Here is a 14330-nt window from a genome sequence, read left to right as displayed (position 1 = left end):
GATAACAGATGTTCTGAAAATCTTGAGCTAGAGGGAAAGGAGGTTGCTAAGTGGGCCCTGAGTGGTGTGGGACCTGCATTTCTGTCTCCCCTGGCCTCCTCCTGGCATGCATCCTTCATCCTCCCAGCCTGGTTCCTGCAAAGTCTTGGGGGACCGTCTCTCTGAACCTAGAGGCTCCCAAGAAAATTCCACTCTGTCACCTGTGGCAGCCCTGTGAGGGGGGGTACTGGGTGTTGCTGCTTCCTTGACGAACCTTTCCTAAAGGTCCAGTAAAGCTTGGGAATGATGTTCCCTGAGGCTCCACTACCATCACAACAGGGGCCAGAGCCTCTTGCAAGCCACTAGCCCTTGGAGAGGTTGGCAGAGGTTCACAGCAAGGTGTCCCAGGTACCCAGCTAAAGGAAGCTAGGTGCACAGGCTGTATGTGCATCACAGCAGAGCAGCCCTCTTCCCCTTCACTGGAGGCCTAGATGCCAGCTTTAGGCAGGCTTTCTCCCAGCAGCTGAGACTTCCTACAGAGTGGTGACTCTTCAGAAGGTGCAGCCCCTCCTTCCTCCTTGTCCTCTGCCTTCCTCCAGGAATTTCCTCCCCCTCCCTCCCACAAGCTCTGTAGACATCCTGTCCTAACAGACTTTTCATGACTTCAAAGCGACCTCCGCTGGTAGTAGCAATACCCAGAAGCTGGAGCATTCCCAACCAGCCTCCCATCTGGCTTCTGCTCCAGCTGCCTTATGGCATCCTAGCAACTCTGTGGCATGGGGCAGGCAGGCGCCCCCAGATGCCCTGCTCTCATATCCATATATCCCTCTAACTCTCTTCTCCCTACCATCTCTGCCCAAGGGGTCACAGGGAAAGTGTAGAATCTTGAAGCTCCTCCCTTTGTGACCATGTGGCTTCTTGTTTACAATCTTCTTTTGGGCCTCTACTCCTGTCACCATTCTTGGCAGCTTCAGCATCCATGGAGACAATCCCTCCAACATCTGGCCTCTCTCCTTGAGGGCTCACTGCCACTCCACCCCAGCCATTAGCTCCCATGCTTATCCTTCATCTGAACATCACCAGTTACTGCATGTCCTCTGAAAATCTTCCCTTCAAACACCATGGTCAAAACAAACACACACACACACACACACACACACACACACACACACACACACACACCATGTTCTCCCTACCTCTGCACCTACCCAGCCCCACTGGCTCCCAATCCTGATGCACTCCCACAAATCCAGATTTGTATGTTCAATTTCTTCTTTAATATGTAACAGACATCTGAAACTTAGCATGTCCAGAAATAATTATTTTCATTTTAATTCCAGTATAATTAACATACAGTGTTATATTAGTTTCAGGAGTATAGTGTAGTGATTCAACAATTCTGTACACTACTCAGTGCTCATTCAAATACTCCTAATCCCCTTCACCTATTCTCCCCATCTCCACCCCCCCCCCAATCCAACTGCCCCTCTGGCAGCCATCAGTTTGTTCTCTATAGTTAAGAGTCTGGTTTTTTTCTTTGTTCGTTTGTTTTGTTTCTTAAATTCCACGAGTGAAATCATATGGTATTTGTATTTCTCTGACTTATTTCACTTAACTTTATACGATTTATTTATTTATTAGTGTTTATTTTTAAGAGACAGGGTGTGAGCAGGGGAGGGGCAGAGAGAGAGGGAGACACAGAATCCGAAGCAGGCTCCAGACTCCAAGCTGTCAGCACAGAGCCTGACGCGGGGCTCAAACTCACGAACTGTGAGATCATGACCTGAGCCGAAGTAGGATGTTCAACCGACTGAGACACCCAGGCGCCCCTCTACCCTTTAGATCTATCTATGTTGTTGCAAATAGCAAGATTTCATTATTTTTTATGACTAATATCCCATTGTGTATATATACCACTTTTTCTTTATTCATTCATCCATCAGTGGACACTTGGGTTGCTTCCATAATTTGGCTACTGTAAGTAATGCTGCAATATATATAGGGGTGCATGTATCTTTTCATGTGTCTGTTGGCCATCATGTCTTCTTTGAAGAAATGTCTGTTCATGTTTTCTGCCCATTTTAAATTGTATTTTTGGTTGTTTTGTGTCGAGTTGTGTAAGTTCTTTATATATTTTGGACACTAACCCCTTATCAGATATGTCATTTGCAAATATCTTTTCCAATTCAGTAGGTTGCCTTTTAATTTTGTGAATTGTTTTCTTTGCTATGCAGAAGGTTTTTATTTTTATATACCCCCAATAGTATATTTATGCTTTTGTTTCTCTTGCCTCAGGAGACATCTAGAAAAATACTGCTCTGGCTGCTGTCAGAGAATTACTGCCTGTGCTCTCTTCTAGGATTTTTATGGTTTCAGGTCTCACATCTATGTCTTTAATCCATTTTGACTTTATTTTTGTGTATATATAAGAAAGTGGGCCACTTTGATTCTTTTGCATGTAGCTGTCCAGTTTTCCCAGCACCATTTTTTGAAGAGATTCTTTTCCACATTGCATATTCTTGCTTCCTTTATTGAAGATTAATAGATCATATCATGGGTTTATTTATAGTCTCCCTCTTCTGTTCCATTGATCTATGTATCTGTTTGTGCCAGTACCATACTGTTTTGATTACTACAGCTTTGTAGTATACCTTGAAATTTGGGATTGTGATACCTCCAGTTTTGTTCTTTTTCAAGATTGCTTTGGCTATTCAGGGTCTTTTTTGGTTCCATAGAAATCTTAGGATTATTTCTTCTAGTTTTGTGAAAAATGCTGTTGGCATTTTGATAGAGATTGCATTAAATCTACAGATTATTTTAGGCAGTGTAAACTCCCAGTCTGTGAGCATGGAGTACCTTGCCATTTGTTTATGTCATCTTCAATTTCTTTCATTAGTGTTTTATAGTTCAGGGTATAGATCTTTCACCTACTTGGCTAAGTTTATTATTAGGTATTTTATTATTTTTGGTGCAATTTTAAGTGGGGGTGTTTTCTTAATTTATCTTTCTGCTACTTCATTATTAGTGTATAGAAACGCAGTGGTTTTTTGTATATGGATTTTATTAGTTCTAGTTTTTTGGTGGAGCCTTTAGGGTTTTCTATACATGGTATAATGTCATCTGCAAAAAATGATTTTCACTTCTTCCATACCAACTTGGATGCCTTTCATTTCTCTTTCTTGTCTGATTGCTCTGAGGCTAAGACTTCCAGTACTGGAATAAAAGTGGTGAGAGTGGACAAGCTCATCATTCCTCATCTTAGGGTAATAGCTCTGTTTTTCAACATTGAGTATGATGTTAGCTGTGAGTTTTTCATGTATGGCCTTTATTTTGTTGAGGTATATTCCCTCTAAAACCTACATTGTTCAGAGTTTTTATAATGAATATTGATTTTGCACTTTGTTAGATGCTTTTTCTGCATCTGTTGAAATGATCATATGGTTTTTATCCTTTCTCTTGTTGATGTAATGTATCATGTTGATTGATATGCAAACATTGAAATATCCTTGCATCCCGGGGGAAAAAATACCACTTGATTGTGGTGAGTGATTTTTTTAAATGTATTAATGAATTCAGTTTGCCAATATCTTGTTCTCGACTTTTTTATCAATGTTCATTATATTGGCCTGTAGGTCTCTTTTTTTATAGTGTCTTTTGGTTTTGGGATCAGCATAATGCAGGTTTCAGAGAATGGATTTGGAAACTTTCCTTCCTCTTCTATTCTTCAGAAAGGTTTAAGAAGAATTGGTAACTAACTCTTCTTTAAATGTTTGGTAGAATTCACCTGTGAAGGTGTCTGGTACTGGACTTTGTTGGGAGTTTTTTGATTACTGATTCAATTTCATTGGTGGTAATTGGTCTGTTCAAATTTTGTTTCTTCCTGATTCAGTTTTGGGAGATTATATGTTTCTAGGAATTTATCAATTTCTTCTAGGTTGGCATATAATTTTGTTGGCATATAGTTTTTCATAATATTCTCTTATAATTCTTGTTTATCTCTGTGGTATCCATTGTTATTTCTCCTCTTTCATTTTTTATTTTGAGTCCTCTCTATTTTTTATTTTTGATGTGTCTGGCTAGAGGCTTATCAATTTTCTTGATCTTTTCAAAGAACTAGCTCCTGGTTTTATTCATCTGCTCTGTTGGTGTTTTAATTTTCTATCTCATTTATTTCTGCTCTCTTTATTATTTCCTTCCTGCTACTGGTTTTAGGTTTTGTTTGTTCTTCTTTTTCAAGCTCCTTTAGGTGTAAGGTTACATTGTTTAGTTGAAATTTTTCTTGCCTCTTGAGTTAGGTCTGTATTGCTGTAAACTTCCCTCTTAGAACAGCTTTTGGTGCATCCCAAAGATTTAGAACCACTGTATTTTCATTTTCATATGTATTTTTTATTTCCTCTTTGACTTCTTGATTGACCCATTCATTATTTAATACCATGTTATTTAACCTCCACATATTTGTGTTCTTTCCAGACTTTTTTTCTTGTGGTTGATTTCTAGTTTCATAGTGCTGTGGTTGGAGAAGATGCATGGTATGACTTCAGTATTTTTTAATTTGTTGAGACTTATCTTGTGGCCTAATATGATCTATTGTAGAAAATGTTCATGTGCACTTGAAAAGAATGTGTATTCTGCTGTTTTAGGATGGAATGTTCCATATATATCTGTTAAGTCTATCTAGTAAAACCGTTTCCTTATTGATTTTGTTTGGGTGAACCATCCATTGATGTAAGTGAAGCATTTAAGTCCCCTACTACTATTGTATTACTATCATTATGTCCTTTATGTCTGTTATGAGCTTTTATGTTTTTGGGTGATTCCATGTTGGGTGCATAAATATTTACAATTGTTATATCTAATTGTTGGAGTGTTCCCTTTATGATTACATAGTGTTCTTCTTTGTCTCTTGTTACAGTATGTTTTGAAGTCTAATTTGTGTGATATAAGCATTGCCACCTCAGCTTTCTTTTCACTTCCATTTGCATGATAAATGCTTTTCCATCCCTTCCCTTTCAATCTCATGTGTCTTTCTTTAGGTCTAAAATGAGTCTTTTGTAGGCAGCATATAGATGGGTCTTGCTTTTTTATCCATTCCACCACCCTATGTTTTTTGATTGGAGCAGTTAGTCCGTTTACATTCAAAGTAATTATTGATAGGTATGTACTTATTGCCATTTTGTTACCTGTTGTTTTTGTAGTTCTTCTCTTTTCCTTTCTTCTCTTGCTCTCTTGTCTCATGGTTTGCTGGCTTTCTTTAGTGATATACTTAGATTCTTTTCTCTTTATTTTTTGGATATCTATTACCAGCTTTTGATTTGTGGCTACCATAAGGTTTGTATATAACATCCTGTGCATATAGCAGTCTATATTAAGTAGATGGGTACTTAAGTTTGAACCCATTCTAAAAGCAGTAAAATCTGGGGTGCCTGGGTGGCTCAGTCGGTTAAGCTTCCAACTCTTGATTTTGGCTCAGGTCATGATCTTACGGTTCATGAGATGGAACCCCACATTTTTGGGCTCCATACAGACAGTGCAGAGTCTGGTTGGGATTCTCTCTCTCCCCTTCTCTCTGTCCCTCCCCTGCTCATGCATGTTCTCTCTCAAAATAAATAAACTTTAAAAAATAAAAAAAATAAAGGTAGGAAATTTTTACTCCTAAAGAAGGAGTAAAATTTTACTTTCTACTCAGAGTCTCCTTTAACATTTCTTTTTTTTTTTTAATTTTTTTTTTTAACGTTTATTTATTTTTGAGACAGAGACAAAGCATGAATGGGGGAGGGTCAGGGAGAGGGAGACACAGAATCCGAAACAGGCTCCAGGCTCTGAGCTGTCAGCACAGAGCCTGACGCGGGGCTCGAACTCACGGACCGCGAGATCATGACCCGAGCCGAAGTTGGCCGCTTAACCGACTGAGCCACCCAGGCGCCCCCCGCCCCCCTTTAACATTTCTTATAGGGCTGGTTTAGTGATCATGAATTCCTTTTTTTAAAAAAAAAATTTTTTTTAACGTTTATTCATCTTTGAGAGACAGAGACAGAGCATGAGTGGGGAAGGGGCAGAAAGAGGGAGACACAGAATCGGAAGCAGGCTCCAGGCTCTGAGCTGTCAGCACAGAGCCCAACTTGGGGCCTGAACTCACGAACCGCAAGATCATGACCTGAGCCGAAGTTGGATGCTCAACCGACTGAGCCACCCAGGCGCCTCGTTATCATGAATTCCTTTAAAAATATATATATTTTTTAAACGTTTATTCATCTTTGAGAGACAGAGCATGAGCGGGGAAGGGGCAGAGAGAGGGAGACACAGAATCGGAAGCAGGCTCCAGGCTCCAAGCTTTCGGCACAGAGCCCAACGAGATCATGACCTGAGCTGAAGTCGGATGCTCAACTGACTGAGCCACCCAGGTGCCCCGTGATCATGAATTCCTTTAACTTTTGCCTGTGGGAACTCTATCTCTGTATTTCAATTCTGAATGATAGCCTTGCGATTAGAGTACTCTTGGTTGCAGGCTTTTTTCTTCTTTCAGCACTTTGAATATGTCATGCCACTCCCTTCTGGCCTGAAAAGTTTCTGCTGAAATACCAGCTGATAGCCTTATGGGGCTTCCTTTGTATGTAGCTGTATTCCTTTCTCTTGCTGCTTTAAAAATTCTCTATCACTACTTTTTGCTATTTTAATTACTGTGTGTTTTGGTGTGTCCCTCCTTGGGTTTAGTCGGGGGTGCTCTGTGTCTCCTGGATCTAGATTTCTATTTCATTCTCGATATTGGCCAAGCTTTAAGCTATTATTTCTTACAATAAGTTTTCTGCCCCTTTTTCTCTCTCTCCTCTTCCTGGGATCCCTATAATGCAGTGTTATTACACTGGATGGTCTCACTGAGTTCCCTTAATCTACTCTCATTTTTTATTAAGCTCTTTTCTTTCTCCTGTTCAGCTTGATTGCTTTCCATTACTCTGTCTTCCAGGTCACACATCCATTCTTCTGCTTCCTTTAGTCTGTTTGTTCCCTCTAATGTACTTTTAATTTCTAATTGCGTTCCTCATCTCTCTGGTTTTTTTATGTTGTCTATCTTTGTTGAGGGTCTCAGGTTCTCTCCTCTTTTTTTTTTTTTTAAACTTTTATTTATTTTTCAGAGAGAGAGAGAGAGAGAGCATGAACAGGGGAGGGGCAGAGAGAGAGAGAAGGAGACACAGAATCTGAAGCAGGCTAAAGGTTCTGAGCAAGCTGTCAGCACAGAGCCTCATGCGGGGCTTGAACCCACAAACTGTGAGATCATGACCTGAGCCGAAGTCGGATGCTCAACAGACTGAGCTTCCCAGGTGCCCCTGAGGTCCTCTACTCTTCAGTCCAGTATCTTTATGACCTTTACTTTAAAGTATTAATCAGGCATATTACTTATCTCCAAGATTTTAGCTATTTTTCTGTAACTTTGTCCTATTAGTTCATTTGGGACCTATTCCTCTGTCTCTTCATTTTGCCTTTGTGTGTCTTGTTTCTATTAGGAAAGTCAGTTATGTGTTCTGCTCTTGAAAGTAGTGACCCTAACAAGAAGAGGTCCTATAGTGCCCTACAGTGTAGTGTCCCCTGTTCACCAGAATCTGGCACTTCTGGGGTGTCTCCTCTCTCTGTTGCATGTGTCTCACTGTTCTGGCTGAGCTGTTTTTGCCTTCAGTCCAGTTGTCTGCTATGGCTCTTTGCCTGCTGTGGGCAGGGTTTGGTCCCCTGTGTTAGGGGGTTAGTCTGGGCTGCCTTGGGCTTAAGTTGGAATAGACCAGGTATTTTCCAGAGCTACAGGAGCACCACACTGCAAGGCACTCTGTGTTGTCTCCTGAGAAGTTTTTGTTGGGGGATGGGGCCTATAGTCAGACTAAATATTCCCAGCACACTCCTGGGGCCACAGACTGCTGTGTGTGGTTTTCTTCCCCTCTCCCCAGGGCAGGAGTTGCTTTGCAGTGGTGCTGACCCCTGTCAGGCCTGCTTGCATACTGCCATGCTTGTGGTATTGCTTTGGATGCACTCAACAAGGCCAGGTTGGGAGGTGGGTCTACAGGAGGCTATGGGGCAGGGCATGCTGTTAGCAAGCTAGGTAGAGTGCTGCACTGGTTCACACGGGTATACCTGTATGTAGGCTGGGGGTTGGGGGAAGGAAATGGTGCCTGCCAGTTCATTTGTTCTTAGAGAAGTCTCCCAAAGATCTCTGCGCCTCTAGCACATGCTCAGAGATTAGTTAATAAATCTCCCTCCCTTCCGTATACTACAGGCATTTTTCAAACTGCTGCTTCTATGCTGTATCTTGGTGGGGCTATTTGTTATGCTGTCTCTTTAAGGGCAGAGACTTAGTTTCCCATCAGTCTCCGGTTCACTGATTTTCAAAGTTCGAGGTGTGTTAAGCCCCTCTGGTTTTCAAACCCAGATGTTATGGGAATTCATCTTCCCCAGGGCAGGTGCCCTGTGCCTGGGTGCCTGGTGTAGGATCTGCTCCTCTCCCCTCTGGGCCCACAGCATCCCTCCCTCAGGTACCACAGGCCCATTTGGCTTCCAACTGCATCTCTGCCTTTCCTCCCTTCTTCAGTGTGGCCTCTTTCCTATATTTAGCCGTGAAAAGTCTGTTCTGCCAGTCTATAGATCATTTTCTGGGTTATTTACACTGATGTGGGTATTATCCAGGTGTATCCATGGGATGAGTTGAGCCTAGGATTCTCCTTGGCCACCATCTTCCCTGGAAGTCCCTGGAATAAAATTCTTGATTTTCCCCTTAAAGCTATGTTTACACTCTCAATCTTTCCCAGCTCGGTAAATGGCATAACCATTTACCATATTGTTTAAGCCATAAATCCAGAGGTCATCCTTAATTCCTGTCTTCCTCTCACCACCATGTACAACCATGAGCAGGTTCCATCCACTCAACCCTTAAAACATAGATCTGTCCACTCCTCTCCATTTCCTCAGTCTTCTCATCCAGGCTACCACCACTGCTCTACAGAACTACTGCAGTACATGTCCTAACAGTCTCTCTTCTCCATGCAACCAGAGTGATCCTAAAAAACACATCAGATCATGGCACCACTGCCCCAAGTTCCAAAAGCTAATTCCCACCACACTTCTCTATGATGCTCAGGCCTTCCTATTCCTCAAACAGACCAAAGCTCACTCCTACCCAAGACCTTTGTGCTACCTGTTCCTTCCACCTGGCATAGTATCCCCCATATTTTCTGCACAGCTGACTCCCACTTGTCATTCAGGTCTCCACTACATGAAGCTTTTCCTGGGCTGCCCAATCTGAGGTAGATGCCCAGGCACACTCAAGCATATACCTGCTTTTAATTCTGTGTAGTATTGATGGAGATTTGTTCATAATCTATCTTCCCCCACAGAACTGTAAATTAAATGTCCAGTTTTCAGAATATTTTTTGGATTATCTCTTAGACTGTTGTAATTCATTCTCACATGGGCTGGATAAATCTGTTCAAGGCAGGTGCCTCCATCAGACTTTGGTCCCCAAAGACTTCTTCCAAGAGAGCACAACTGGGATGGATGCCATGGGCGCTCATAGAATATGCACCTAAAACCCTTCACTGAGAAATGATGAAAATATACAGTGAATAATACTAATGTTCTTTAACTGCCTCGGCATCCCATCCCCCTCAGCTGATGTCCATGTTCCATCTCCCTCAGGTCTATTTGTTTATTACTCAAAAATATTCCATGATTCCTAAGAACATGTGAAGTCCTCCCCACAGCTTTGTGGAGATACAATCAAATCATGCTGGAAGGTAGCCAAAGGGCATGGATCCCACAGCCTTCCAGCAGGCACGAAAGTTCACAATGCAAGAGAAATGAGGCCTTCCCAGGCTACCTTGCTCCAGCACTCCTGAGCCGAACACATAGCCAGGGCCAGGGCAGATGTGGAAAAGATGAGGCAACAATGTGGGGAAGAACTCCCTGCGAAAGCCCTGCCTGAGAGCATACAGCTCAAGCCTTACCGACGAGTGGCCTTTTTTGACTTTGTATGCACAGGGGCTAAAATGGTTTTAACTGTTTTACAGCTCAGTTCAGTTTGGTCAAGGCTCAGCCTAACTTGGCCCTGCTTACCTATTTACCCTCCAGTCTCCCACTCTGCAAACTGCAAGCTCTCAACCAGCTCTTTCTCCTTGCCTCAGGGGCTTTGCACATGCTATTCCCCCTCTCCCTGCCCCCTTGCCAAGCAAACTCTTGCTCATCTTCCAGCTGTTCAGATATTACCTCATTATTTTATAATATCCAATAAGTATGTATTGTGTGCCCACTATTATTTACTGGGTTGCCAGGAGCTTTTCTAAGTTTGGGGGAAACAGTGACAAAACAAAATCCTACACTGCAGTGTAGGATGAACTAATAAACATGAGATAATGTAAGTGGCACAAGGATTATAAAGAAAAGAGCAGAAAAGTTAGGATGCTATTTTGTATGGAGTGAACAGGTGAAGAGGTGGTGTTCGAGCTGCAACCTGAATGACATTAGGGTATAAGACATGCAGGTGTCTGGAGAAAGGCATTCCTGCAGAGCAGATGATGTGAGTAAAGGCCCTGGGTGTAGGCTTGGCATGCAGGGAGAAGCAAAGCCAGAGTGGCTGGGCTTCACCTGAAGGACTTAGGGTTTACTTTGTGATGGAAACCACTGTAGGCTTGAGAGGTGGGGAGTGACATAACCTGGTTCACCTCTTCCAGGAAGTCCCCTGGCTCCTTGACCACAGAGCATCCTCTCTTCCTCCTTCCCCCTTCTCAGTACTGAAGTGCAGAATTCTGTGTTTGCTCTCCATCTGTGTGCCTTCAAGAGCAAAGGCTGAGTCTCATTCACCATCCACCCCTTGAGTGCCTTGCATATAGTCCTTATACAATAAATGTGTATTAAAAGGACAAACACAAGATTCTCATGTATCAATATCCCTGCAGTCCTGTCAGAGCATAGCATTGGTTTCCAAAAAGTTTTAAGAAGCATGTTTGCACCCGAGTACAGGTACCGTATAACAGGCATCAGCCTTTCTGTTTTAAAGCAGATCGACCCCTCTGAACAAAAGACTCTGGCCAATCTGCCGTGGATTGTGGAGCCAGGACAAGAAGCCAAGAGAGGAATTAATACCAAGTATGAAACCACAATTTTCTGATACTCACCATCCTCCTGTCCTCGCGGTGCCTTGCACGCTGAGCAGTCCCGGAGCAGGCTTCCCTTCGCGCCTCCGTTTCCACCCAGCCCAGGAGGAAGACTGCTCTGTTTGTGTGGCCTTGTCACGGGCGAAAGGCCGCTGGCCATTCCTGGGGATGTTCTTTCTGCACCAGTAACAGAAAGTGTGCAACCAAGACTTTCCAGCCGTAACCCCTGAGAGGCACGAGTTGAGGTTTTTTGCTGACTCTCCCGGCTCCCCTCCCTACCACCACCCAAGGTATTTCTAATGACTCTGCCCCCAACACTGCTTTGCTGAATTTGGGGATAATACCTTTAAAAAAAAAAAGTACAGGGGATCTCTAATACTGCCTAAAAGTATAAAAATCTTGGATTTTTTCAGTCAGCAGTTTTAAAGGTAGAATCAGAACAGAACTACCCCCATAAAACACCTGTAAAATCATCACTGAGCATCATTTCATGCATAAGGACAAAAACCACCCCCATGATTGCCAGGAAATCCTGTTTCCCAATTTCTATATTTGTGGATTTTATATGTAATAAACCATGTCAGATAAAGAAAAACTTTACATCTATGGATTGATTCAAAATTTAAGAATGATTCAAAACAGGAATTTATTATGCACAGAAAAATGTGTCTTGTATTAAATATTTTTATTAAAAGAATGTTTCATTAATGCACTGATAAGAAAAGTAGGTTAGTTGTGAGGGTTGTTTCTGGTTTCATTTCAAATGACTAAATTTTTACTGCTACCACTGAGAGGACTGGCTTGGGTGTGGCAAAGTACTGATGACGCTCCCCAGAGCAGGAGATTAGGGCAAGCAGACTGGCATCCAACCGAAAGTGCTGATGCAGCCATAAGCTGCAAAGATTGTTTTTTTTTTTTTAACCTTCACAGTGTTTTAAAGAAAACGTTAAAAAAAAAAATCTAGGGCTCCTGCTGTCAAGATTTCTGTCATGGAAACCTTGTTTGAGAAAGGTGTTAATAAAATTCTATTGCAAAAATTTTTCTAGAAAAAATACAAAAAAAAAAAAAAAGAGAGAGATTCCAAAGTAATAAAACTCTTTTCTTGAAATAAATGTTTGCTTACTATTTGATTAAATAAAATTTACTTACATTTCTTTAAGGTATTTTAATTTTTTTAATGTCTCTGTGGAGTATTTGTATGATACCATAATGTATATTTATGTAGAATCAAATTATATAAACAGTACCAATATCATTATAGAAAAAAATAACATTTTAACGTATATTGTTCTAACTGATCATATTGTGAATCATTTTGAAGTTCATTATAGCGATATTGATAAATTGTGGGATTGTCTTAATGTTTTTTTTATTAACCAATATTATTTTAAACGAGGCTTATCAGTTATTCATCAGTTGGTGAGTTTTAAAGAAGGATAACTAAATTTTGTTTCAAACTGACAAATGTATATGGATTTAGTTCAGTGTTGAAGAATTTTAATATTAAATTACTTGACCTGAACAGTTCCTTGTATATATTTTGCCTATTCACTGTTGATATGTATGTAGTAAATGGAGAATAAAATAACACTGAAATATGGTACCAAAAGGTAATTGTATAGGAGCAAAGTAAATAGTAGCTTTGCTGAAACAGAAACATGTGTAAATATGCTTGGGCTTCCAGTTATAAATTTTGTAATTTTTGTCATTATTTATATCCTATTAAAAAAAAGCACACAAAATAAAACAGAAATTGTACAGCCACCGGTGCTTGGCATCGTTCTGTGAGCACCTCCCCACTTCCATTTAGAATCAAAACCAAAGGCCTAGTCTCCTCAGCATCCATACTAAAGGTATTTTTTTAATTGGCCAAATTGAGAAAACTTGCTCATTTCTAAGTTAAACCAGTCTGATAAGGATACTTTCACCTTTAAAGCTTAAATTTCAGCCAAAACAATCCCCATTGCCTTTAAATATTAAAGTAGGCTATAAAGAGGAATCGCCAAACAAATTTCTAAAAGAGCAAGGGCCACCCAAGTAGATTGCTTGTCTCAGACAATGCAGATAGCACGTTTGGAAAAAATCTACATGTTTATCTCTGTCAGCCCAGGGTACCATAACAAAATACCATAGACTGTGTGGCTAAACAACAAACATATTTTTCACATTGCTGGAGGCTGGAAAGTCCAAGATCAAGGTACCAACAGATAGGTTTCACTCCAAAAGCTCTTCTCTTGGTTTGTAGGCATCTGCCATCTTACTATGTGGTCACATGACCTCTTCTTTTTATGTGTGCAGAGAGTGGGGGAGCAGCAAGCTCTCTGGTGTCTACCCTTATAAAGGCACCAATCCCATCCTTGAGGGCCCCACCATCATGACTCCATCTAACCTAATTATCTCCCAAAGGTCCATCTCCTAATACCATCACACTGGAGGATTAGGGCTTCAACGTAAGAATTTTGAGAGGACAAAACATTCCATACACTTTATCCATCCTTCCATTTTCCTAAAACATACGTGCCAGCTGCAAGTCAAGTGATATAAGGCCACGCTAGAGAAACTGGAAAGATCAAAGATTCACATTCCATATCCTATGACTTTCAGGAGATCTCCCCTGCACTGCTGGATCTGTTACTCTGAAACACTAAAACAATCTTGGGGTGCTACAAGCCTGCCGTGCTTGTAGCAGACGCATGCACAGGGCTTTGAAAACACTAGAAACAATCTGAGATGGGGTAACATTCAGAGAGGCAGAAAGGACAGGTTTCCTGAAGAAAGATTTGGGCTGGGGTTTTGGATGGTAATGCTTCAGGGTGCCTGGATGGCTCAGTCAGTTAAGCGTCCAACTTTGGCTCAGATCATGATATCGTGGTTTGCGGGTCCGAGCCCCACAATGGGCTCTCTACTGATAGCTCAGAGTCTGTGGCCTGCTTCAGACTCTGTGTCTTCCCACTTTCTGCCCCTCCCCCTCCCTCTCTCCCTCTCCCTCCCTCTCTCTCAATAATAAACATTAAAACAATTTTTTTAGATGGTAAAGCTTCAACTGGGCTAGTTTGCACTCCTCCCCCCTCTTTTTTTTTTTTTTTTTTAATCTTTGCTAACTACCAGGTCAGCAGTCCTCTCTCTGTGGATCAAATGCTTATTTGTATCCATTACAGTCCCAGCATGAGGCAGATGGCACACTCCAATTGGGATTATTTTAGAGTTTAATAAATAGAATACTTA

The 14330-nt window shown here is 41.5% G+C and overlaps 1 protein-coding gene across 18 annotated transcripts in view; it reads left to right on the top strand.

Annotated features, from left to right (window-relative positions):
- The window catches only part of ANKS1B (ankyrin repeat and sterile alpha motif domain containing 1B), a 1072204-nt gene extending 1059335 nt beyond the window's left edge, over nt 1-12869 (top strand). For 12 of the 18 annotated variants that reach the window (XM_019835377.3, XM_045062214.1, XM_045062213.1 and 9 more), the window contains one exon: nt 11009-12869. In XM_019835377.3, coding sequence (XP_019690936.1) covers nt 11009-11119 — 111 coding nt within the window. In that variant the 3' untranslated portion in view covers nt 11120-12869. Of the gene's footprint in view, nt 1-1922; nt 1957-10992 lie in introns of those variants that run through there. The other 6 variants (XM_011284166.4, XM_023257357.2, XM_023257356.2 and 3 more) reach the window with 3 other exon arrangements.
- Nucleotides 12870-14330: the final 1461 nt, after the last annotated feature.

Source organism: Felis catus, chromosome B4 (assembly GCF_018350175.1).
Source record: "Felis catus isolate Fca126 chromosome B4, F.catus_Fca126_mat1.0, whole genome shotgun sequence".
Taxonomy (NCBI): domain Eukaryota; kingdom Metazoa; phylum Chordata; class Mammalia; order Carnivora; family Felidae; genus Felis; species Felis catus.
This window is presented reverse-complemented; position numbering and strand designations above follow the sequence as displayed.